The sequence below is a fragment of the Heptranchias perlo genome, chromosome 16, assembly GCF_035084215.1.
Source record: "Heptranchias perlo isolate sHepPer1 chromosome 16, sHepPer1.hap1, whole genome shotgun sequence".
NCBI classification, from domain to species: domain Eukaryota; kingdom Metazoa; phylum Chordata; class Chondrichthyes; order Hexanchiformes; family Hexanchidae; genus Heptranchias; species Heptranchias perlo.
The window spans coordinates 39521847-39545084 of NC_090340.1; the positions used below are offsets into that span (position 1 = coordinate 39521847).

The following is a 23238-nucleotide window of genomic DNA, read 5'->3' on the forward strand; positions in this document are numbered from 1 at the left end:
CCCGATTTGCATATCCAAGACATCCATTGCCTGTTTCAGGTGGGCGCCCTGCACACCTAGAATTCGCCAGCTACCAATCCAGTATTCGTCCCCCAACTTTGATTTAACAACCAAAAAATGGGTGCAACGATGTTGAATTTCTTGTCAATATCTCAATCGGTCTCTGTACTAATCCTGAAATATATTCAAAGCTTGTTGCTACTGTGTAATGTCTTCCAAATCATTTTACCAGTCTACAAATATTTTCTAGTTGACGTATAATAAAATACTACTTCATGAATGTATTTAATACTAAAACACTTTGCTTAACAGCATTTTAATGCAAGAAATATTGCCATCTTTGAAGTTCTCGAGTAGGAGTGTCTTAACTTTTTTTTCCTTTATAGGCCAATGTGTATCATGGTGCCTTATGGGTCAGATATAAAGTTTAAATCAATGTTTCCATAATTTTGTAAATATCTCAAGTTGCTGATACTAAAATATCTTGGTGTTTTGATTAATAATTTATCTACCAATGAGCCAAAGGTGCTTAGAACACACCTTTCCAAACTTCCAAGCCCATAATATTTAAACAGCACACAAAACATATAAATGCAAATACAACTGAGTTGCCATGGCGCCAGGGTCATATGTGGTACATCAACCATCATTTGGACAGCCTGCTCTGCAGGGATTTCTCATTTGAAAGATTACTCTTTACACAATCCTGCTGTGTCTTGAGGAGATCTCATTATGAAAAATTAAAACATATACACCAGGATGTCCAAACTATGAACCGTGTGCCATTTACAGCTCTTAAACTCAGACTAGCACAGGCAATTCAATCCTATTCATGCTTATAATTTTTTTTACCATCCAGTATCAAATGATGATAGTTTTTTGGGTTTTTTTTACTTGCATTTATGTAGCGCTTTTCATGACCCAAAGCACTTTACAACCAATGAAGTACTTTTTAGAAAAAAAAGTGTAGTCATTGTTGTAATGTAGGAAACACGGCAGCCAATTTACACACAGCAAGGTCCCACAAACAGCAATGAGATAATGAACAGATAATCTGTTTTTTTTTTAAAAAGTGATGTTGGTTGAGAGATAAATATTGACCAAGACGCCAGGGATAACTCCCATTCTTCTTCGAAATAGTGCCATGGGATCTTTTACGTCCACCTGAGAGGGCAGATGGGGCCTCTGTTTAACGTTTCATCCGAAAAACAGCAAGTCTGACAGTCCAGCACTCCGTCCTTACTGCATTGAAGTGTCAGCCTGGATTATATGCTCAAATCTCTAGAGTGGGACTTGAACCCACAATCTTCTGACTCAGAGGGAAGATTGCTACCAACTGAGCCACAGCTGACACTGTAGCGTAACCCAGGGATACAACAATATAGATCTGAAGTGAATATTGTGTCTTTCACATGTGCCCTCACGAGTGTTTCTCCAATCTTTCTGACGCAGACTGCAAGACTTTCATGAAACGAGGCTAGCTACAAATCATTACGGTGCTTTATTTTACAGACAGCATGTGAATGTACACAGTAATGAATGTAATCAAATCTCACCTTGATTTAACTAATTACAGTTCCCTTATGAACAAAAATAATTTAAATGCACTATCCTTATTAGCAAACTCTCAGCTTTTTCCTGGTCAGCCTTCTGGTCTAACTGGCACTGGGCTTGTGATGAACAAGTTTCCCGGCACTAGAATCATAGAATTTTACAGAGAGCAAGTGAATGTACATGGTAATGTACACTAGAATCGCACACGCCCCAGGAGAGAGCGATCAGTGATAAAAAAGGAGTGGGAGAGGAGAGAGAGCGGAGCGAGGGATCAGCGATAAGAGTAGAGAGTGTGAGCGGAGTGCAGGATCAGCGATAAAAGGAGGACCGAGAGAGGAGAGAGCGGAGCGCGGGATCAGCAAGAGAGGAGGCAGAGACAGAGAGCAGAGCACAGGATCAGCGATAAAAGGAGGAGCAAGAGAAGAGTGCGCGAGTGGAGTGGAGCATGGGATCGGCGATAAAAGGAACAGTAGGGGAGACCCAGAGCAGACCGCAGGATCAGCGATAAAAGGAGGAGTGAGAAAAGAGAGCGCGAATGGAGCACGGAATTGGCGATGAAAGGAGGAGTGAGAGAGAGCGAAGTGTGGGATTGGCGATAAAAGGAGGAGCGAAAGAAGAGAGAGAAAGAGCGGAGCGCGGGAGAAAGGTGAAAAAACACCGAAAGGGATATCAGCACAAGGGAAGGAGCTTATTGGTGAGTGTTTTTTTTTTTAAGTCTTTAACTAAACTTAACAAATAAATATAATAAATAGCACTCTCAATCTGCGGGGTGACCACCTCCTGAAACGTGCTATCCACATAGCTCTCAGCCTCGCGGATGCACTGTAGCGACGCCAGCTGTTGCTCAACCTTTGAAATCCAGAGCTCGAGCTCCTCCAGCAGACGATACTTCCTGCAGCTATGGCTGTCCTGGACACGGGAAGCGTCCTGGATTACTCCCGGTGCCATGCACTAGTGAGTATAGAAATAGGAGGATAGGGCAGATGAATGAATGGCTGGAGAGATGGTGCAGGAGGGAAGGCTTTAGATTCCTGGGGCATTGGGACCAGTTCTGGGGGAAGTAGGACCTGTACAGGGCCGGATGGGTTGCACCTCAACAGAGCTGGGACCAATAGCCTTGCGGGGAGGTTCGCTAGTTCTGTGGAGGAGGGTTTAAACTAATTTGGCAGGGACTTGGGCACCAGGATGTAGCATTGGAAAGGAGAAACAAGGTGCACAAAGGATTGGGAGAGACAGACAGCATTAGAGTAAGAAATAGTACAGTATTAGATGGGATCAGACTAAGAGAGAATACAAGAAGGTCTAAGATAGGTTTACAGTGCATGTATGTAAATGCACGTAGCGTGGTAAACAAGGTTGGTGAGCTGCAGGCGCAATTAGCCACATGGGAATATGATGTGGCGATAATGGAGACCCGATTCAAAAAAGGGCAGGATTGGGTTCTAAATATTCTTGGATACAAGGTGTTCAGGAAAGAAAGGGGGTAGCAGTATTGATTATGGAGAATATTGCAGTGCTGGAGAGAGAGGATAACCTGGACAGAATCTATTTGGTTAGAGTTAAGAAACAATAGAGGTGCCATTACACTAGGTGTATTCTATAGGCCTCCAACTAGTGGGAAGGATACAGGGGAGCAAATTTGCAGGAAAATTACAGAGAGGTGCAAGAACCATAACGTAGTGATAATGGGGGACTTCAATTATCCTAATATAGATTGGGATAGCAATAGTGTAAGGGACAAAGAGGGGGAGGAATTTTTGAAATGCATTCAAGAGAACTTTCTTGACCAGAACGTTTCTGGCCCAACAAGGAAGGAGACATTTCTGGATCTGCATATGGGAAATGAGGTGGGCCAAGTGGAGCAAGAGTCAGTGAGGGAACAGCGATCATAGTATCATAAAGTTTAGATTAGCTGTGGAAAAAGACAAGGACCACTCTAAAGTAAAAATATTCAATTGGAGGAGGGCCAATTCCAATAGGATAAGAACGGATCTGGCCTGGGTAAATTGGAATCAAAGCTGGCAGGTAAAACTGTAAATGAACAATGGTGGCCTTTAAAGAGGAGATGGTTCGGGTACAGTCATACATTCCCACGAGGGAGAATGGTAGGGCAACTAAAACCAGAGCTCACCTGATGACAAAAGAGGTAGAGTAAGATGAAGCAGAAAAAAGGGGCGTACAACAGTTGTCAGGTTGATAACATAAGCGAGAACCAGGCTGAATATAGAAAGTTCAGAGGGGAGGAGAAAAAGGAAATAAGAGGGACAAAGAGAGAGAGTATGATAAACACTGGCAGCTAATATAAAAGGGAATCCAAAAGTCATCTATAGGCATGTAAACAGTAAGCTGGTAGTAAGAGTAGGGGTGGGACTGATTAGGGACCAAAAGGGAGATCTATGCGTGGAGGCAGAGGTATTAAATGAATACCTTGCATCTGTCTTTACCAAGAAGATGCTGCCAAAATCACAGTAAGTGAAGAGTTAGTTGACAAACTGGATGGGCTAAAAATTGATAAAAAGAGGTACTAGAAAGGCTAGCTATACTTAAAGTAGATAAGTCACTTGGTCCGGATGGGATGCATCCTAGGTTGCTGAGGGAAGCAAGGGTGGAAATTGCAGAGATACTGGCCATAATCTTCCAATCATCCTTAGATACGGGAGTGGTGCTGGAGGATTGGAGAATTGCAAATGTTAAAACCTTGTTCAAAAAAGGTGCAAGGGTAAATCCAGTATCTACAGGGTTTAACCTCAGTAGTGGGGAAACTTTTAGAAACGATAATCCGGGACAAAATTAACAGTCACTTTGACAAACGTGGATTAGTAAAGGAAAGCCAGCATGGATTTGTTAAAGGCAAATTGTGTTTTTGATGAGGTAACAGAGAGGGTCAATGAGGGCAATGCATTTGATAAAGTGCCACATAATAGGCTTGTCATCAAAGTTGAAGCTCATGGAATAAAGGGTGTAGTGGCAGCATGGATACAAAATTGGCTAAGTAATAGGAAACAGTAGTGGTGAACAGTTGTTTTTCCGACTGGAGGTCGGTGTTCCCCAGGGTCAGTACTAGGACCATTGGTTTTTTTGATTTATATTAATGACTTGGACTTGGGTGCACAGGGCATAATTTCAAAATTTGCAGATGACACAAACCTTGGAAGGGTAGTGAACAGTAAGGTGGATGGTGGTAGACTTCAAGAGGACATAGACAGGCTGGTGGAATGGGCGGACACGTGGCAGATGAAATTTAACACAGAAAAGTGCGAAGTGATACATTTTGATAGGAAGAATGAGGAGAGGCAATATAAACTAAAGGGAACAATTCTAAAAAGGGGTGCAGGAACAGAGAGATCTGGGGGTATATGTAGACAAATCGTTGAAGGTGGCAGGGCAGGTTGAGAGTGCGGTTAAGAAAGCATACGGGATCCTGGGCTTTATAAATAGAGGCAGAGTACAAAAGCAAGGAGGTTATGATGAATCTTTATAAAAGTGGTTCAGCCGCAACTGGACTATTGTGTCCAGTTTTGGGCACAGTACTTTAGGAAGGCCTTAAAGAGGGTGCAGAAGAGATTTACTAGAATGATTCCAGGGATGAGGGACTTCAGTTACGTGCAAAGACCGTAGAAGCTGGAGTTGTTCTCCTTGGAACAGAGAAGGTTGAGAGGAGATTTGATAGAGGTATTCAAAATCATGAAGGGTCTGGACAGAGTAGGTAGAGAGAAACTGTTCCCAGTGGCGGAGAGGTCAAGAACCAGAGGATATAGGTTTAAGGTGATTGGCAAAAGAACCAAAGGCGACATGAGGAGAAACTTTTTTTTAAAAAACACAGCAAGTGGTTGTGATCTGGAATGCACTGCCTGAGGGGGGTGGTGCAGGCTGATTCATTCGTGGCTTTCAAAAGGGAATTGGATAAGTACTTGAAGGGAAAAAATTTGCAGGGCTACAGGGATAGGGCGGGGGCTGGATTGCTTAGAAAGCCAGCACAGACTCGACGGGCCAAATGGCCCCCTTCTGTGCTGTAACCATTCTATGACTTTTTACCAAACCTGTGCAAATTTATTATTTTAAAACAATACTTCAACATAACTTATCCCCAAATTCTTTCATTAAAGAAAACACGACAACCCCGCACACAAAATTTCAAAAAAATGCAAGAAGCAGAATATTAACAAATTATAATTCTCTAAAATGTAGAGTGATGCAGAATCAGTAGCAGAACATGGGATTATATCCACAATTGCTCATGTGCTAGATTTGTCATTCATAGACAACAGGCAGAAAATATGTTCCCACATGGCAAGCATTAACCAAATCACATGGATGACGTGCCAAGTAAAGGTGAGACACCTCCTCATAGCAATAGAAAAAAAAAGTGACCTTTTGCCATTTCTACACTCCTTCACAGTGGTTTGAAGCACAGCAACTGATTCTGCATTACTCACAGGCAGAGAGCAGCCTGCTACCTGGCTTGCTTGCCCAAGAGTGAGACATGGTAGGAGGGGAGGGGAGAGGAGAGAAAACAAAACAAAACAAAATCAATTTTATTACAACACAGTAGTAGATCTCCTGCTCCTGAATCATCCACCTTCTGATGTTTACAACTGTCCTGTCCCATAGCAACTTAAGCGTAACAGTGGCTTGACCATTGCCGTAATGCAGCAAGTTTACCAGTAATAATCACGGCCGATATGGAGGTATGAATATTACACGCATTACTTATACTGAAAGATAAAGGCCTCAGACATATGTGATAATATTTATCCACTTTAGAAAACTTGCTTAAAAAGGGAAGTAACACACACACAAAAAAAATTGCCCACCTCACATTGAGTTTACAATATTTGATTAAGATGCAAGCATTTATTTGTTTATTCTTCCCTCCCACCTCCTCAGAACCATTTATAATCATACATGTGAGGGAAAAAAATATTATTTTCCTCTTTCTTACTTCCCGTGGGCCAGCATTTTTTTTGAAGCTGTCATCAGTGTAGCACTCAAGCAGGGAGGTTTTTCCCACCTTTAAGTCCCCATTTACTAGGTGTGGGCTGACAGGCTGACTAATTCATACTGGCCACAAAGTCTGATCTCAATATTTATTTGCCTGCCACATGTGCCTCACCACTGTTCTGTCTGTTGTCATACAAAGGGGGTCGTCATGGTACACTGACGGCCAATTGGAGAGGCGCACCAGAGCGGCCAATAAGAGAGGCGGGGAGAGGCGCACAAGAGCGGCCAATAAGAGAGGCGGGGAGAGGCGCACCAGAGCGGCCAATAAGAGAGGCGGGGAGAGGCGCACCAGAGCGGCCAATAAGAGAGGCGGGGAGAGGCGCACCAGAGCGGCCAATAAGAGAGGCGGGGAGAGGCGCACCAGAGCGGCCAATAAGAGAGGCGGGGAGAGGCGCACCAGAGCGGCCAATAAGAGAGGCGGGGAGAGGCGCACAAGAGCGGCCAATAAGAGAGGCGGGGAGAGGCGCACAAGAGCGGTCAATAAGAGAGGCGGGGAGAGGCGCACAAGAGCGGCCAATAAGAGAGGCGGGGAGAGGCGCACAAGAGCGGCCAATAAGAGAGGCGGGGAGAGGCGCACAAGAGCGGCCAATAAGAGAGGCGGGGAGAGGCGCACAAGAGCGGCCAATAAGAGAGGCGGGGAGAGGCGCACAAGAGCGGCCAATAAGAGAGGCGGGGAGAGGCGCACCAGAGCGGCCAATAAGAGAGGCGGGGAGAGGCACACCAGAGCGGCCAATAAGAGAGCTGGACCAGAGTGGTGAAATCAAAAAAAAATCAAGAGAAAGACAAAAAAAGTGACATCACAGAGGAGTGCCAAGGGTAAGTCAGTGAAAGTATTTTGTTTATTGGTAAGTACCTTTAATGGTCGGTCTGTTAGTGTTAGTTAAATAGCCTTAAAACCAAACAGTTAAAAAGAGCGGAAAACCAGAGCAGTTAAACAAACCCAAGGAAAAATCTCAAAAGGTGGCGTCATTGTCAATACAGAGGGGGAAGTGGCAGAACCTGAGGAAATTAAACTTAGTGTGTATAGTAAATTAACGACTAACTATGAGCTATAAATAGTTAAATGAAATCAATATTCAGCTTAATTACTAACTAAGTCAAAATCAAGCTAAAATCCATCTACTAAATATAATCTAGACCTTAAGTGTCTCTACCAGTTCTAGATTTAAATTAAATGTAAATAAATGTAAAATAGAAATTGCCGTGCAGGCTGTGCGTCGGGACTGTGAAATACAGGAGTTTGTGGACAGTGAGACTGTCCCGGATTGCCACATCTGCAGGAAATGTCTCTGCCTTGAGTCACTCCAGCTCAGAGTCCTCGAGCAGGAGCGCGAGTTAGAGACACTCCAACACATAGCTCAGCAGGATAAGGGGAACAAGGGGAGGTAGAGAAGGATGTCCTGCAGACACTGGTCCTATCCAACAGGTACAATATCAGAAGATAGGAACTAAATTAAAAAGCAGGACCTCTCGGGTGGTAATCTCAGGATTACTACCCAAGCCACGTGCTAATTGGCATGGGGATAAACAGATCAGAAAGGTGGATGTGCGGCTGAACGACTGACGTGGGAAGGAAGGGTTCCATTTCATGGGACACTGGCACCAGTACTGGAACAGGAAGGAGCTGTACAGTTGGGATGGGCTCCACCTGAACCCGAATGGGACCAGTGTCCCAGCAGAAAGAATAAATAGGGCTGTCAATAGGACTTTAAACTAGAAAGACCAGGGGGAGGGGGAACGAGATCTGGGGAAGGGAACATAAGTCTGAAGAAAAATGAAATAGGAAATGAGAGTAAAAGGTCAAAGTTAAGGATTACGGGTAACATAAATGGTCAGGGAACAAATACCATTATAGAACCTAAGTGCAAAATGACTTAAAAGGAGGGAAACAATTACTAAAACAAATTAAATTGCATGTACAACAACGCGCACAGCATCTGAAACAAAATAGGGAAACTGGAGGCAATAATTCATAGTGAGGAGTCAGATGTGGTAGGGATAACTGAAACATGGTTATATAAAGGAACAGGACTGGCAGTTAAATATTGCAGGACATAATGTATTTAGAAAGGATAGGGAAGGAAGAAGGGAGGTGGGGCAGCAGTACTAATTAAAGACAATATATTGGCAGTAGAAAAAAGGGACATAAGTAACATTAAGATAGAAATAGAATCCATATGGATTGAGACAAAGGAAAAGAAGGGATCCAACATATGAATTAAGAGCAGGTGTAGGCCATTCAGCCCCCGAGCCTGCTCTGCCATTTGATAAGATCATGGCTGATATGATTGTGATCTCAACCCTACTTTCCCGTCAACCTACTATAACAAGGGAGTCAAAGGTTAATCAGGAATCTAACTCAGCCTTAAAAATATTCAATGACCCTGCCTCCATTGCTTTCTGGGGAAGGGAGTTCCACAGACTCACGACCCTTATAAAAAAATTTCTCCTCATCTCCATCTTAATTGGGAGATCCCTTATTTTTAAAACTGTGTCCCCTAGTTCTAGTCTCTCCCACAAGGGGAAACATCCTCTCGGCATATACCCCTTCAAGTCCCTTCAGGATCTTATATGTTTCAATAAGATCACCTCTCATTCTTCTAAACTCCAGTGTATACAGGCCCAACCTTTCCTCATAAGATAACCCCCTCATCCCTCGTCCCAAGAATCAGTCGAGTGAACCTTCTCTGAACCGCCTCCAAAGCAATTATGTCTTTTCTTAAATAAGGAGACCAAAACGGCACACAGTATTCTAGATGTGGTCTCACCAATGCCCTGTACAACTGTAGCAAAACATCTCTACTTTTATATTCCATTCCCCTTGCAATAAATGACAACATTCCATTTACCTTCCTAATCACTTGCTGTACCTGCATACTAACTTTTTGGATTCAAGTACTGGGACACCCAGATCCCTCTGTACCTCGGAGTTCTGCAATCTCTCCGTTTAAATAATATACTGCTTTTCTATTCCTCCTGCCAAAGTGGACCAGTTCACATTTTCCCAAATTATATTCCATCTGCCAAATTTTTGACCACTCACTTAACCTATCTATATCCCTTTGCAGACTCCTTATGTCCCCTTCATAACTTACTTTCCTACCTACCTTTGTGTCATCAGTAAATTTAGCAACCACACATTCGGTCCCTTCATCCAAGTCATTGATATAAATTGTAAATAGTTGAGGCCCCAGCACTGATCCCTGTGGCACTCCACTCGTTACATCTTGCCAAACTGAAAATGACCCATTTATGCCTATTCTATGTTTCCTGTTAGCTGACCAATCCTTTATCCATGCTAATATATTACCCCCTACACCATGAGCTTTTATTTTGTGTAGTAGCCTGAGATGTGGCACCTTGTCACATTAACATATTCTACAGACCACCTAATAGTAGAAGGGAAGTGGAGGAAGAAATGTATGGACAAATCTATGAAATGAGTAAAAACATCAAATAATAATCATGGGAGATTTTAACTACTCCAGATAAACTGGCAAGAAGGGAAAGGAGAAAAGTGAATGGAGTTTTTACAGTGTGTACGTGACTCCTTTTTTACCCAGTATGTGAAGCCCAAGAAGAAAGGAATCACTGCTGGATCCAATAATGGGAAATCAACCAGAATAGATAAGAGAAGTAACCATAGGGGAACATCTAGGCAATAGCAAGCATAACATAATGTGGTTTAAAATAACAATTGAGAAACACATGAGGAAGACAAAGACCAAAGTAATAGATTAGAAAAAGTTAATTTTGAGGGGATGAGAGTGGAACTAGGGCAGGTAAACTGGGAAAAAAAACTCTGGCAAAGAGATAGAACTGCAGTGGATAATATACAAAACAACAACAACAGAGTTCAGGAGAAATATATTCCTCTAAAAAGAAAAAACTAGCCAATAATGGAACACCATGGATGAATAAAGAGATTAGGGTAAAATTGAACCCAAAGAAAAAGGCATACTCTAAGTACACAGACAACAAAGGTGAGGATGACAAAAGGGAATACGAAGAGATTAGGAAAGAAGTTTAAAAAATTAGGAAAGCAAAGAGAAATTAAATTATCAAGGAATATAAAAAGAAATAGTAAAGTATTCTACGGACACAAATAACAAAAGAAAAATCAGAATAGGAATAGAGCCACTAAGGGATGTACAGAACAAACTCACAGGTAACGACAGCGAAATGGCAGAAATACTGAAATTACTTTGCCTCGGTATTTACCAGGGAGAGTAACAAGGTGGGTAGGACGTTAGAAGAAGAGGTCGAAAAAGATATTAAAACATTCAAGATAGAAAGGTGGGGGGGGGGGGGTGATAATTGATATTCTCCCTTAGTTTGATCAGTTTAAGCCCCTGGTCTGGATGGATTGCATCTGTGAATATTAAAAGAAGTTCAGGAGGAGATAGCAAAGTCAGTATTACATAGATATAACAATTCACCAGAAAAGAGAAAAGTGCCAGAGGACTGGCGGACAGCTAATGTTATTCCTATAATTAAAAAGGGAGATAGAACAAGTCCAGGGAACCGTAGACCAGTAGGCTTAACATCAATAGTAGGAAAGATAATGGAATCTTTACTCAAAGATGTAATAGAAAGACATCTAGAAAACAAAAATATAATAAAGTCAGCAAGGATTTCAGAAGGGAGGGTCATGCTCGACCAACCTTACTAAATTCTTTGAAGAAGTAACAGAAAGAGTGGACAAGTGTAATGCAGTAGATGTAATATATTTGGATTTTCAAAAGGCCTTCGATAAGGTCAGAGCATATGGAGTCAAGGGACAGGTAGTAGAATGGATAGCAAGATGGCTACAAAACAAACAGTTGGGGTTAAGGATAGCTACTCAGACTGGCAAAAGGTGGGAAATGGTGTACCACAGGGATCGGTGTTGGGACCATTGTTGCTCACAATTTACATTAAACAATTTGGATTCGGGAAACGGAAGTACAATTTCAAAATTTGCGGATGACACCAAATTGGGGGTGGGGGGGGGGGGGTGGGGAGTGTAGTTAATACAAAGGAAAAATTAGTCAAAATGCAAGAGGACATTAATAAACTTGCACAATGGGCACGTAATTAGCAAATGAATTTCAATATAGATAAATGTGAAGTGCTGCATTTTGGTAGGAAGAATAAGGAGGCCACATACTGCTTGGATCATAAGAGTCTAAACGGGATAGAGAAGTAAAGGGATCGAAGGGTACAGATACACAAATCACTGAAAATAGTGATGCAGGTTAATAATGCCATAAAAAAGGCAAATCAAGCACTAGGGTTAATTTCTAGAGGGATAGAATAGAAAAGCAAAGAAGTTATGTTAAACTTGTACAGAACCTTGGTTAGACCACTCTTGGAGTATTATGCACACTTCTGGTCTCCATGTTATAGAAAGGATGTAGAGACATTGGAGAGGGTACAAAAAAAAATTCACATGGATGATACCAGAACTTAGAGGATATCCTTATCAGGAAAGGCTGAACAGGCTGGGGCTCTGGAAAAGAGAAGGCTGAGGGGTGACCTCTATAGACGTCTTTAAGATAATGATAGGGTAGACGTAGAAAAAATGTTTCCACTTATGGGGGAGTCCAAAATTAGAGGGAATAAATATAAAATAGTCGCTAATAAATCCAATAGGCAATTTGGGAGAAACTTCTTTACCCAAAGAGTGGTAAGAATGTGGAATGCGCTCCCACAAGGAGTAGTTGAGGCAAATAGCATAAATGCATTTAAGGGGAAGCTAGATAAGCACATGAGGGAGAAAGGAATAGAAGTAGGGTATCCTGATAGAGATAGATGAAGTAGGAAGGGAGGAGGCTCGTGTGGAGCATAAATGCCAGCATAGACCAGTTGGGCTGAAGTTTTAACATAACTCAATGTAACTCTGGGTATTGCAGTCTCTCAGGAGCATGAAAATAAAACTTCCATGATGCATCTCTGTGTCTCAGACACAGAATTTGTCCCCAGGATCTGAAAATTCACCAGAACCCAAGGCTCAAATGAAATTTCCAACTCAGAATGAAGCAGAACTCAAGCTCCAGGCCATAGTGAGAGGGGCAGAGCTCTTCAATGGAAACTTCTTGCAGGATCTTCTAAAATTACATGATGAATTTTAAGGGTAAATTTAATGGCTTTATTATTAACTTTTTTTAATGTTACTTATACTGCTATAAATTCAGCTAGGTCAGAAATCCAAGATGCTGGCTAGAAGAACCTTGGAAAAAAAATACACTTGAGTGACAGGATTGCTTCAAATTGCAGCATTTGAATTGGCTGCTTTTCAGTAGGATCCTTCCTGAATCTTTATTTTAATAAACAATATGGCTAATTTCCTTATCTGAGCCAATCAGAAAATCACAACACCTGTTTTGTTTTTCTGCTACAGATTTTAATGTGTTATGGTACCATACATATTTAATATGTGACACTTTACACACAAAGCTACATACATCAAGCTGCTGTCAGCGTAACTCATTTCAAGCAAAACTTTTAGATAATCCTACACATGATGAAGACCATCAAAGCTTTGGAGAGGGTGCACAGGAAGGCAACATAGTTATAAGATTTGGTATCTTCTAAGAGTTCTGAGGATAGGCTCCAAGAATTAGTGCTATTTAGTTTGGAGAAACAGGCCTAGAGGGGATATGACAGCAGTTTTTAAATCAGGTAAGTTATTTAAAATGGATGGAAATGGTAGGATTAGAGATCTTGCCTGCAAAAAGTTAAGTAGTTAATTTTTGCATCTTCTGGAATAAACTGCTGAGGCAAGTGGTGAGTACAGAATTATCACAGTCATCTAAAAAGGAACTTGTCAAGTTCCTGAAAGAAGAGGAGGAAATATCCAGAAATAGTGGGTAAGTTTCTAGTTAGTTGAGTTTTGATGAATCATGGGCAACCGTGCATTCCCTCAGCTTGGCCAATTGCCTAAAAGTCAGAAAAGTTTCCCAAAGTTTTCCCTGGACTGCCTGCAGGTTTCTTGATTATTTTTTGCCCCTCCTAGGAGGCTACTTTTCTGGCCGGGGGGGGGGGGGGGGGGCGAGGAACGAATGTATATGGTTGCTGTCAACTTGATGAGCCTGATGGTTTTTTTCTCACCCTTCTTTTCATGTACTTACATCTCTGCAGCCTACATTTAAATTCAGCTCAGACTGATAGAATTAAAGCCTCTAACAGCTATGTAAGGATGATAACATGTTTGGGCAGTGTGAACCTAGTTCTTAGTGGGGATGAGACTGAGGAACAAAACTGTCAACTAGTTCACACCAACTGACATTAAATTAGAAGTGTTGAGCAAAGATGCCAAAAACATGAGTGCGAAGTTGGAAATTCACACTGATGCAGCAGGCCACGCTCTACAGTTCTGGTTGAAGCACATCGCTGAGGCAGAGCAGAGGGGCCTTAACACTCCAACTATACTATGCTTGACGATAATACTGGGTGACAAAATTGGAAGTATTCCATTCCCAGTATGGAAATCCCTCACCTTCAGTACAAATAAACAACAAAATAAACGCAAGTAATTTCAGGCCTCCTTACAAAAACAGTAATAGGATACTCACAATCCCATGTAGTTCTGCTACACGATTGGACGTATCAGGCTTCTGCTTCTGAAGTGCTAAATAGAAAGGGTTTCTCGAAATATCTTCATCATACATAGCCATGGACACCAAACACTTTCCGCACTAAATTTCAACTGTGCAAGAAATATATAAATAAAATTTTCATGAATTCATTAAAAATAAAGTATAACATTAATACAACATTGTTATGAATTTTGTAGCGCTAAAAGGATAAGGTACACCAGGAAATGTTTTTCCAGATATAAATGGCAAAACATTGAGGGATTTTAGTTATTCAGATAATGACTAATAGTGGCAATGAAAAAACAAGGAAAGGTGCATACTCCAAGAGGTTGTGCAGGGTTGCTTTACTACTACTTGTGTATATGGACTTTCAAAAGACATTTGATAATGTGCCACATAATAGGCTTGTCAAAGTTGAAGCCCATGGAATAAAAGGGCCAGTGGCAGCGTGGATATGAAATTGGCTAAGTAACAAGAAACAACCGTTCACCACTACTCTGTTTCTCGGACTGGAGGAAGGTGTTCCCCAGAGGTCTGTATTAGGACCACTGCTTTTTTTTTTATATATTAATGACTTGGACTTGGGTGTACAGGGCACAATTTCAAAATTTGCAGATGACACAAAACTTGGAAGTGTAGTAAACAGTGAAGAGGATAGTAATAGACTTCAAGAGGACAGACAGGCTGGTGGAATGGGCAGACACATGGCAGATGAAATTTAATGCAGAGAATTGCGAAGTGATACCTCTCCTCGTTCTTCCTGCCAAAGTGTAATATAAACTAAATGGTATAATTCTAAAGGGGGTGCAGGAACAGAGAGACCTGGGAGTATAGGTGCACAAATCTTTGAAGGTGCCAGGATAGGTTGAGAAAGTGGTTAAAAAAAGCATACGGGATCCTGGGCTTTAAAAATAGAGGCATTAGAGTACAAAAGCAAGGAAGTTATGTTGAACCTTTATTAAAAAAAACTCCGGTTCGGTCACAACTGGAGTATTGTGTCCAATTCTGGGAACCACACTTTAGGAAGGATGTGAAGGCCTTAGAGAGGGTGCAGGAAAGATTTACTAGAATGGTTCCAGGGATGAGGGACTTCAGTTATGTGGATAGGCTGGAGAAGCTGGGGTTGTTCTTAGAGCAGAGAAAGTTGAGAGGAGATTTGATAGAAGTGTTTAAAACGATGACAGATTTAGATGAAGTACATAAAGAGAAACTGTTCCCATTGGCGGAAGGGTCGAGAACCAGAGGACACAGATTTAAGGTGATCGCCTTTGGTTCTTTCGCGAATGTGAGGAAAAGCTTTTTTTTTAAAAGCAGCAAGTAGTTATGATTTGGAATGCGCTGCCTAAAGGGTGGTGGAAGCAGAGTCAATCATGGCTTTCAAAAAGGAATTGGATAAATATTTGAAGAGAAAAATTTTACAGGTCAATGGGGAAAGAGCTGGGGAATGGGACTAACTGGATTGCTCTTACAAAGAGCCAGCACAGACTCGATGGGCCGAATGGCCCCCTTCTGCGCTGTAACGATTTTATGATTCAGATCAGGCAGCATCTATGCAAGAAGGAACAAAACTTAACGTATCAGGCCTTATGGTCCTTTGTCAGAGGCTTGCCAGTTTTGACGAAAGGGCATAAGACCTGAAACATTAACTTTTATTCCTTCATCCACAGATGCGGCCTGAGCTGCTTAGTCTTTCCAGCATTTTCTACTTTTGTTTCAGATTTCCAGCATCTGATGTATTTTGCTTTCTGCTTCACTACACAGTTTGCCTAATCTAGATTCAGTCTTGAAAAATGAGCCTAGGAGCAGAAGTTGGGGAGCATCTAAGATCCAGACATTATAATACTTGTATACTGGAAAGGCTTAATCTGAAATTAATTCCAGTAAAGTCAAAATAGTCAAGAGGAAAATGGACACAAATATGTTTTAAGTACAGATATAAAAATAGTACAATAAGGAACAAACAGAAAGTACTTACAAAAAAGATTCTGGAGGAAGATTAGGAGAATTATAGAAACAAGGAAAAACAAGTTTTAAAAAAAAACTTTAAAAAGTTGTTTAAAAAAAAGTCAACGTACATACTTATCTGCTGCTGGCTTTCACTTCCCTACCAGCTTGCAAAACTCAGTAGAATGAAAAGCCCCTGAACAGATAGCCGTACATATTTGTAATTTCTGTACATTTACTTGGAATTTTCACAGCTCGGTTAAAAAAAAACATTTTCTTTAAAACCATATGAAGCTGAAAATGTACTGATTTGCATTTTTGACACAATTTTCCAAAAAAAAATTCCAACTCAAACAGGAATTGACCTTTCAATAGCCAACAACATAATATCCCACTGCCACTGACAAACACCTTAGGGCAGGCGGGGGATAAGGTGAAGGAGTAGGTGACTGCTTAACAACCAATCACACTTAGAGCACTTCACAAGCACAGTTGAGTTGGAAAGTACAATATTCGGCTAATCAGAATACTGCATTTCTAAACGGTGATTGAAAGTATTGGTAATGCATTCTATGCATCATAAATAAACTGTAGCCTAAAATGGGATCAAAGGGTTTCACATGTACTTTTCCTCATATGGCCTGTAAGTATTAGTACAATCAAGGCATTTACCAAACTCTCCTCAAACTATTCGAGTGAACTGTAAAATTATACAGCTTTAAACCCATAACAACTTGATTGGTACCACAGCTTACAAAAATAGAAATACAGCTATTTTGGGGAAAGTTGCCAACCAACATACATTACTTTAATAATACCCCGTCACGACTATACATTTTTGAAAAGGCAACTCCATTTTACTCTATCATAACCTTAAAAGTATCACACCAGGTTTAAGAACTTCCATATAATATTTTTATCTATCATTTACAATACCAATGTGCAGACAGAAAAAAATTGTAATTTGATAATCATAAATAATGATCATTGATATCCAAGCAACAGCTATTCAGTTTCCCATGGTCTAAAGAAAAAAATGTTGAAATCAAAATACTCGTGCACTTGCATAAATCTCTGGATGGTTTAGCTTTAATACAGCCTTTTCAACTTTACAAAAACATTGTGTTTTTGAAAGCAGAATAACCCAACATTGTTGTTGCTGGCATGATCAGTAGTTGCAAGTTCCTGCAAAGGTTGAAACATGGCACAATTAAAGCCAGACGAATTCCAAAAAGTATTCTGAATTCATTTCAAGCAATTTTCTTTTTAACATTTCTGTACTGCTCACACTCCAGCATATTGAACAGGAAGTCACTGCTTGACAGGTCAACACAAACTGGAAGTAATATTTATACTAGCTCTCATTTTCTCCTTCTTATGGTACTCTGCACATTTCTGTCCAACCAAAATGACAAGTAGATCACCTACTCTAACAACAACTTACATTTACAGAGTGCATTCAACATAGGAAAAAGGTTCAAGGCACTTCGGTCAGACTGAAGCAGGAATAGGTGGGTGTTTGGGGAGATGGCTGAAGGTGCTATGGAAGAGGCAAGTTTTAAAGAGGCTTTTGGAAAGTTTGCAGAAACATAGCAAGATGATAGAGTTTAGAGAGGATGTTCCAGAATGGGGAGGCAAGGCAACCAAAGGCTGTACCACTGATGGTAGGGTGGAGGAAAGAGCAGGTATGTTGGCCAGAAGGAAACTGCAAATCTAAAGAGGCTGCAGAGGAATTTGAAGACAAGGACAAGTATTTTAAAATCAATGTGCTGAGGAACAGGCAACCTATGGGAGTCAAGATGATAGTCAAGCAAGAATTCATGTTGTATAGGACGTGGGCAGGGGAGTTCATATAGAATGAAGCTCAAGCGTCAACGAGAAGAAAGTTGGAAAAGTCTGGAGCATGGAGATGAAAAAGGCATGAATGAGGGTTTGAGCAGCAGTGAGAGAGAAGTAAGTGCAAAGGCAGTTGATATTGCAGAGACAGAAGTATGCAATCTAGAAGATAGGCTGGACATGGGTGGATGTGAGGTTTGAAACCCAGTTCAAGGTGGAACAGGATCTCGAGGTTGTGTACCATCAAATTGAGCTTGAATGGGCATCCAGGAAGATGGAAGAAATGGTGAGCAGCTTCTGGCAGAAGCTGAACAGATTACCAAATGGTGAACCACAAGAGATTCTGGCTTATCTATAACCTGATACTGGTCAGATAGTCTGACAGCATGGCGACAGTTGTGGTGTCAAGGATGGTTATAGAGAGATAAACTGGGTATCAGAAAATATGAAAGCTGACACATGTTAATGGATATTGTCACTAAGGGCAACGTGTGGATGAGGAACAGGAGGAGGCTAAGGATGGAACTTTGAGACACACAGGAAATGACCACGCAGGCAAAGGAGGATAAACTACTGGAGGAGTTGTTGCTAGCTACGGTGCGACAGAAAGTATGAGATGACAGTGTCATGGATGTGGATTACAAAGGAAAGCTGGTGGACACTGCAGAGAGATCATAGCACACAGAATGTTGCTTCTGAATGGGACCCAGCAATCCTGCTGTTGTGGGTGGGACACAGGCCAGGCTGAAGAGATTGAAATAGGAAATGGGAAAATGTGGGCATGGAGCTGGTTAGTGACAGCATGTTCCATGTTCAAAAAGAAAAGGGAGGTTGTTGATGGCATGGTAGTTGGAGAGAATGCATAAGTTAGGAGTCTTTCTAAAAAGAGTGATTACAACAGTTTTGAAAGTGATGGGGGGGGGAGGGGAAGACAAACAATGACTGAGGAGAGGAGACAGTTGATGATGTCAGTGAGCATTGATCAAGGAGGGGCAGTTGAGCATAGAGGTGCTGATTCAACAGGGGATCAAGGGAGCAGCAGGCAAGTTTCATGGAAAAGAAAAGCCTGTAAGAAGTGGGGTGGAGATATAGGAGAAGCTGTAAGAGCACAGCAAGGTCAGAGTCAGGCTTTGGAGTGAGCTGGGAGCAGTCAGAGACTCTACCACTCACCTGGCTCTGCTCTCAGTGCCCTCAGCCCTCACAAGAACCCTCATATATCTTCCACACCCACTGCCCCCCAACCCTGTGCAGCACCCATCTACACAGACTTAAATCTGAGTGTCACATGTCTTTAAATCTGAATGCCTCAGGCTTGAGACTCACCTGGCTGTCCATTACCAGGTCTGGCTCAACCACTTAAAAAAAAGTCAGCTCCCTCCCCCTACAGTCAGCCTGACTCTGACCTTGCTGTGCTCTTACAGCTTCTCCTATATCTCCACCCCAGCTCTTACCAGGCTTTTCTTATTACTCCAGGATCATTCCAGAGGGGGAGGGAAATCTCAAAGTCCCTTTCTCCTCTACAATCTCCCTCCCTTACCCTACCATTCTCACATCTGTTGCCAGAAGCTTATGTATTTCGTTTTGCCTCCAAAATGGAGGTAAAGAGAAATTCACTATCAACAGTCTTCAAGTACACCAGCTGACAGATCCTAATCAGGCATAAGCCCATGTCCCACTGCCCAGTTTATATGACATGCTGCACTGCCTAAAAAAAAAAGATTCTTAACATACAAGAGAAATCTCTAAGTTGATGTGAGCAGAAATGGGTGGTTATAGCAGCAGGCAAACTGTTCTACTGCAAGCAAATTTTTAAATAGTATAGGTTTTCACCCATTATCAGAAATACAATATTAAGTGCTGTGGTTAGAGTCTAATTTGTTAAGATGGGGAACTCAACCTCCCCTCCCAACTTGTACACCTATAAACTTGATCCACCTCTGGCAACTTTTGACCCAGGGGAAGGGGCAGCAGCAACAGTGCTCTTCTTCAAATAGTGCCATGGGATCTTTCACATCCACCTGAAGGAGCAGACAGGGCCTCCTCAGTTTAACAACTCATTTGAAAGACAGCACCTCCCAATGGTGCAGCACTGCCTCAGTGTCAGCCAAGATTATGTGCTCAAATTTCTGAAGTGGGGCTTAAACCCATGTCCTTCTGACTCAGAGGTGAAATTACTACCACTGAGCTAAGGCTGATACCTTACATACATGTCACCTCTCAGGAAAAAAATTATACTATCTCCACTAGTTGTGCCATTTTCTGTTATGTAACCGACAGAAAATAAATTTTAAAAATAATTCAACTATTTAAACATATTATTCTGTTCTCAATAGATTCAGCAATTTCTGTTTTTCACATCATATGATTAGTCTTACTCCACTGTAACTGGAAACTATCCTCATGAATTTCGAAACTAATGAGTTCTGTTACGTTCAATAACTTGGCAGTCAATATAATTTACTAATGATGTGGCCACTAAAGCGCGATTAAGGACCTATTCTTTTTCCGAATGAATTTGGAAACTAACTTTCTCAGTTGTCCAGTTTGAACCTTACCAAACATACACATGCGTGCATTTCTATTTGAAATCTATGTTTCTCTACCCTCTTTTTCTTTAAATAAAATATATATAATGTAAATACAAACGATAGCCGCTCTCAGCTGATGATGGTGCAGCCGCCACCGCATTAAATACACCAAACGTAGCCAGGCCCCACCGAGAACGGAACCAATTTACCCACAGCAAGCCCTGGTCCGTACTGTTCGCCCACTAACTGAACCCACACGACTCTTCTAGTGTCCTATTTCATGTTCTAACACAAGACACGACACTTACCAAACGGCCATACACTGCGTCATTTCCAACTCACTTCACGTTTAACTTTCCAGCACAGCTTCGTGTATCTAACTGACAGCGGAAACAATGTTGCCATTCGTATGATTGACACCTCCACTAACCAATCATATCCTGACGTCGCGTCAGAAGCCGCAAGCCACTGGTGGCCCCTCAGCCAATCGGCGCCGCCCTGAGGCAGGGCTCTGGCCAGTAGATGAGGTTGAATGGAAATATTTGGAAACGGGTTTCACTTCCCAGTTTAGCGGGCACGTGATGTGTTAAGGTGCTCAGTGTTTGGTATTTAGTCTGTGAAGCGCACTGAGGACCTGGGATAGCTCCTGCAGCTGACGATGAAGCTATGCGCTGGTTCACATAAGAATAGCGATTTTCACGTATTAGTTATTTTTGTGCTATTACATAAGGCGATATGTTTAAAAAAAGTTTAGCAATCACAGTTGTGTGCTCAGGTACAATAACTTAGAAAGTTCAGAAATGGTCAGAAGGCAAGAAAAAACACAATAAAGCCAGATATGCAATATGGATGAATGGATAGCTGTGGTAAGATAATTGGATCAAGTTGGACAATTGTGAAGACCCTTTGAGTTTGGACTGCTTTTTATCTCTTTAGAACTGTTACTAAAACGTTGCAGTATTAAATTCGTACACGATAACAGTTTATAACAAGCGTATCTGAAGGGATCGCATCTGAGTACTGAGATGGTGAAGGACGAGTGTAAAACGCTTTTGGACGCCCTGAACAAAGTGTCTGCTTGCTATCGACATTTGGTTATCTGTGCTGGTGGGACATCGGACTCGCAAAATTTACGCGAAGAACTGAAGAAAACCAGGCAAAAAGCACAGGCGTTGGCAATTGCCAACAAAAACAAGCTAACGACTATTTTAAAGGACAAAACTATCAGCAAAGATGATCGAGCTGAATTCGAACGGCTATGGGTGGTGTTTTCGACTTGTATGGAGATCTTGGAGATCGACATGAGAAGAGCCCTAGAACTGGGTCAAGAGTTTCCACTGAATGTTCCCACAAAACATCTGATCCAGACGGGAATGGGTGGGGGAACATCTGCTGTGGCTGCCCGTGCTATGTGTGTTCAGAATATGAAGTATGAAGAGGGCAACAACATAGACACTCTCGATCTGAACGACTTGGAGCAAGAGATCAATGAAGTCGGAGAAATGATATACGAGATGGAAATGAAAGTGAACGTCCCTCAGTGGACAGTGGAAGCCAAGCAAGACCTCAGTTCTGAGCTAAAATCAACCGCCAGTGCCGGCACTTCATCGGTTAGAATGATATCCGTGAACGGTGGAGGCAACAAAAAGCTGTGCGACACCAATAAGATCTTTGCTGGAGCGATGTTCAGCGCTGTATTAATAATTGCCATTGTTCTAGCTGTGTGTGTTGTAAAATTTGCTTAACACCTCCATGTTCATAATTTAATTGTGCACGAGTAAATAATTTTGAGCATTTGCTTTTGAAATTTAGGACCTATGAATTAATCTAGTTTACTTTTTATGAATGAACCGCAATTTTCTAAAGGCAATTATGTAAACTGCTGGTCTATGTTTACATAGCAGTTTGTTTTTTGGGAAAATAGATACAGCTACATCCGTATTATAGTATTTATCCAGTGCTTTCGACAGTGAGGAACTGTTTATTTGTGGGTGAAATAGTGCTGTATGAAGTGTTTGTGTACCTTGCTACTGTTTGTGCCTCTGGGTAGAATGGTACAACAAAAACATTCCAGTATATCAACTGAAGCCTATTAATATGGCAAACCATTTTTTAAAGTGTTAATTATTACAGTACTCTGTAGCAAACTGCATATTTTCACTTTATGTACAGGTGGAGTCGAAATGTTATTGTACTGTATTTATAATAAATGTTAACTTTGAATAATAAGATAGCCAACTGTGAAATGTTAAATCTTGTTCAACTGTTTTTTTCCATTGACGGGTAATGAATTGCCTTTGGTCAGTCACTGGATATGTTTGTTTCATATACAAGATGGGAAGTTGAGAGAATGCTGAAACAAGCTCACCTAGTGACTGTAGCTGCAGAGCGACTGTTGACATAACAAAACTGAATGGGAAATGTGGACCTAGCAATTTCCAGCAGTAAATGCTGATACAAAAGCATGACCAAAAATCTTGACAACAGCAATGCAAGGCTTGTGGGCAAGGAGTGTATACCCTACGCAAGATTTTTAATACATAGATATTTGCCAAAAAAAAGCAAAACGGCCTTGGAGGAAATAATCCAGCAAATTAAAACTCTGCTGCCTGTATCCTAACTCACAACAAGTCCTGTTCACCGATCACCCCTGTGTTCGCTGACTTATATTGGCTCCCAGTCCAGCAACGCCTCTATTTTAAAATTCTCGTTTTCAAATCTCTCCATGGTCTCGTCCCGCTCCTATATTTGGAACCTCCTCCAGCCTGATAACCCTCAGATCTCTGCAGTCCTCC

At 41.5% G+C, this 23238-nt stretch overlaps 2 protein-coding genes across 2 annotated transcripts in view; one reads left to right on the plus strand and one right to left on the minus strand.

Moving 5' to 3' along the window:
- The window catches only part of ankrd27 (ankyrin repeat domain 27 (VPS9 domain)), a 94127-nt gene extending 73289 nt beyond the window's left edge, over positions 1–20838 (minus strand). Inside the window, exons 1-2 of the mRNA XM_067997990.1 lie at positions 20752–20838; positions 14112–14245 (exon numbers count right to left, since the gene is read on the minus strand). Coding sequence (XP_067854091.1) covers positions 14112–14213 — 102 coding nt within the window. The 5' untranslated portion in view covers positions 14214–14245; positions 20752–20838. The remainder of the gene's footprint in view (positions 1–14111; positions 14246–20751) is intronic.
- A 188-nt stretch (positions 20839–21026) lies between these two features.
- On the plus strand, positions 21027–22672 carry si:ch73-167i17.6 (regulator of G-protein signaling 9-binding protein). Its single transcript, XM_067997487.1, has one exon. It carries the CDS (start codon positions 21469–21471, stop codon positions 22186–22188), a length of 720 nt encoding a protein of 239 aa, XP_067853588.1. The 5' UTR covers positions 21027–21468; the 3' UTR covers positions 22189–22672.
- Positions 22673–23238: the final 566 nt, after the last annotated feature.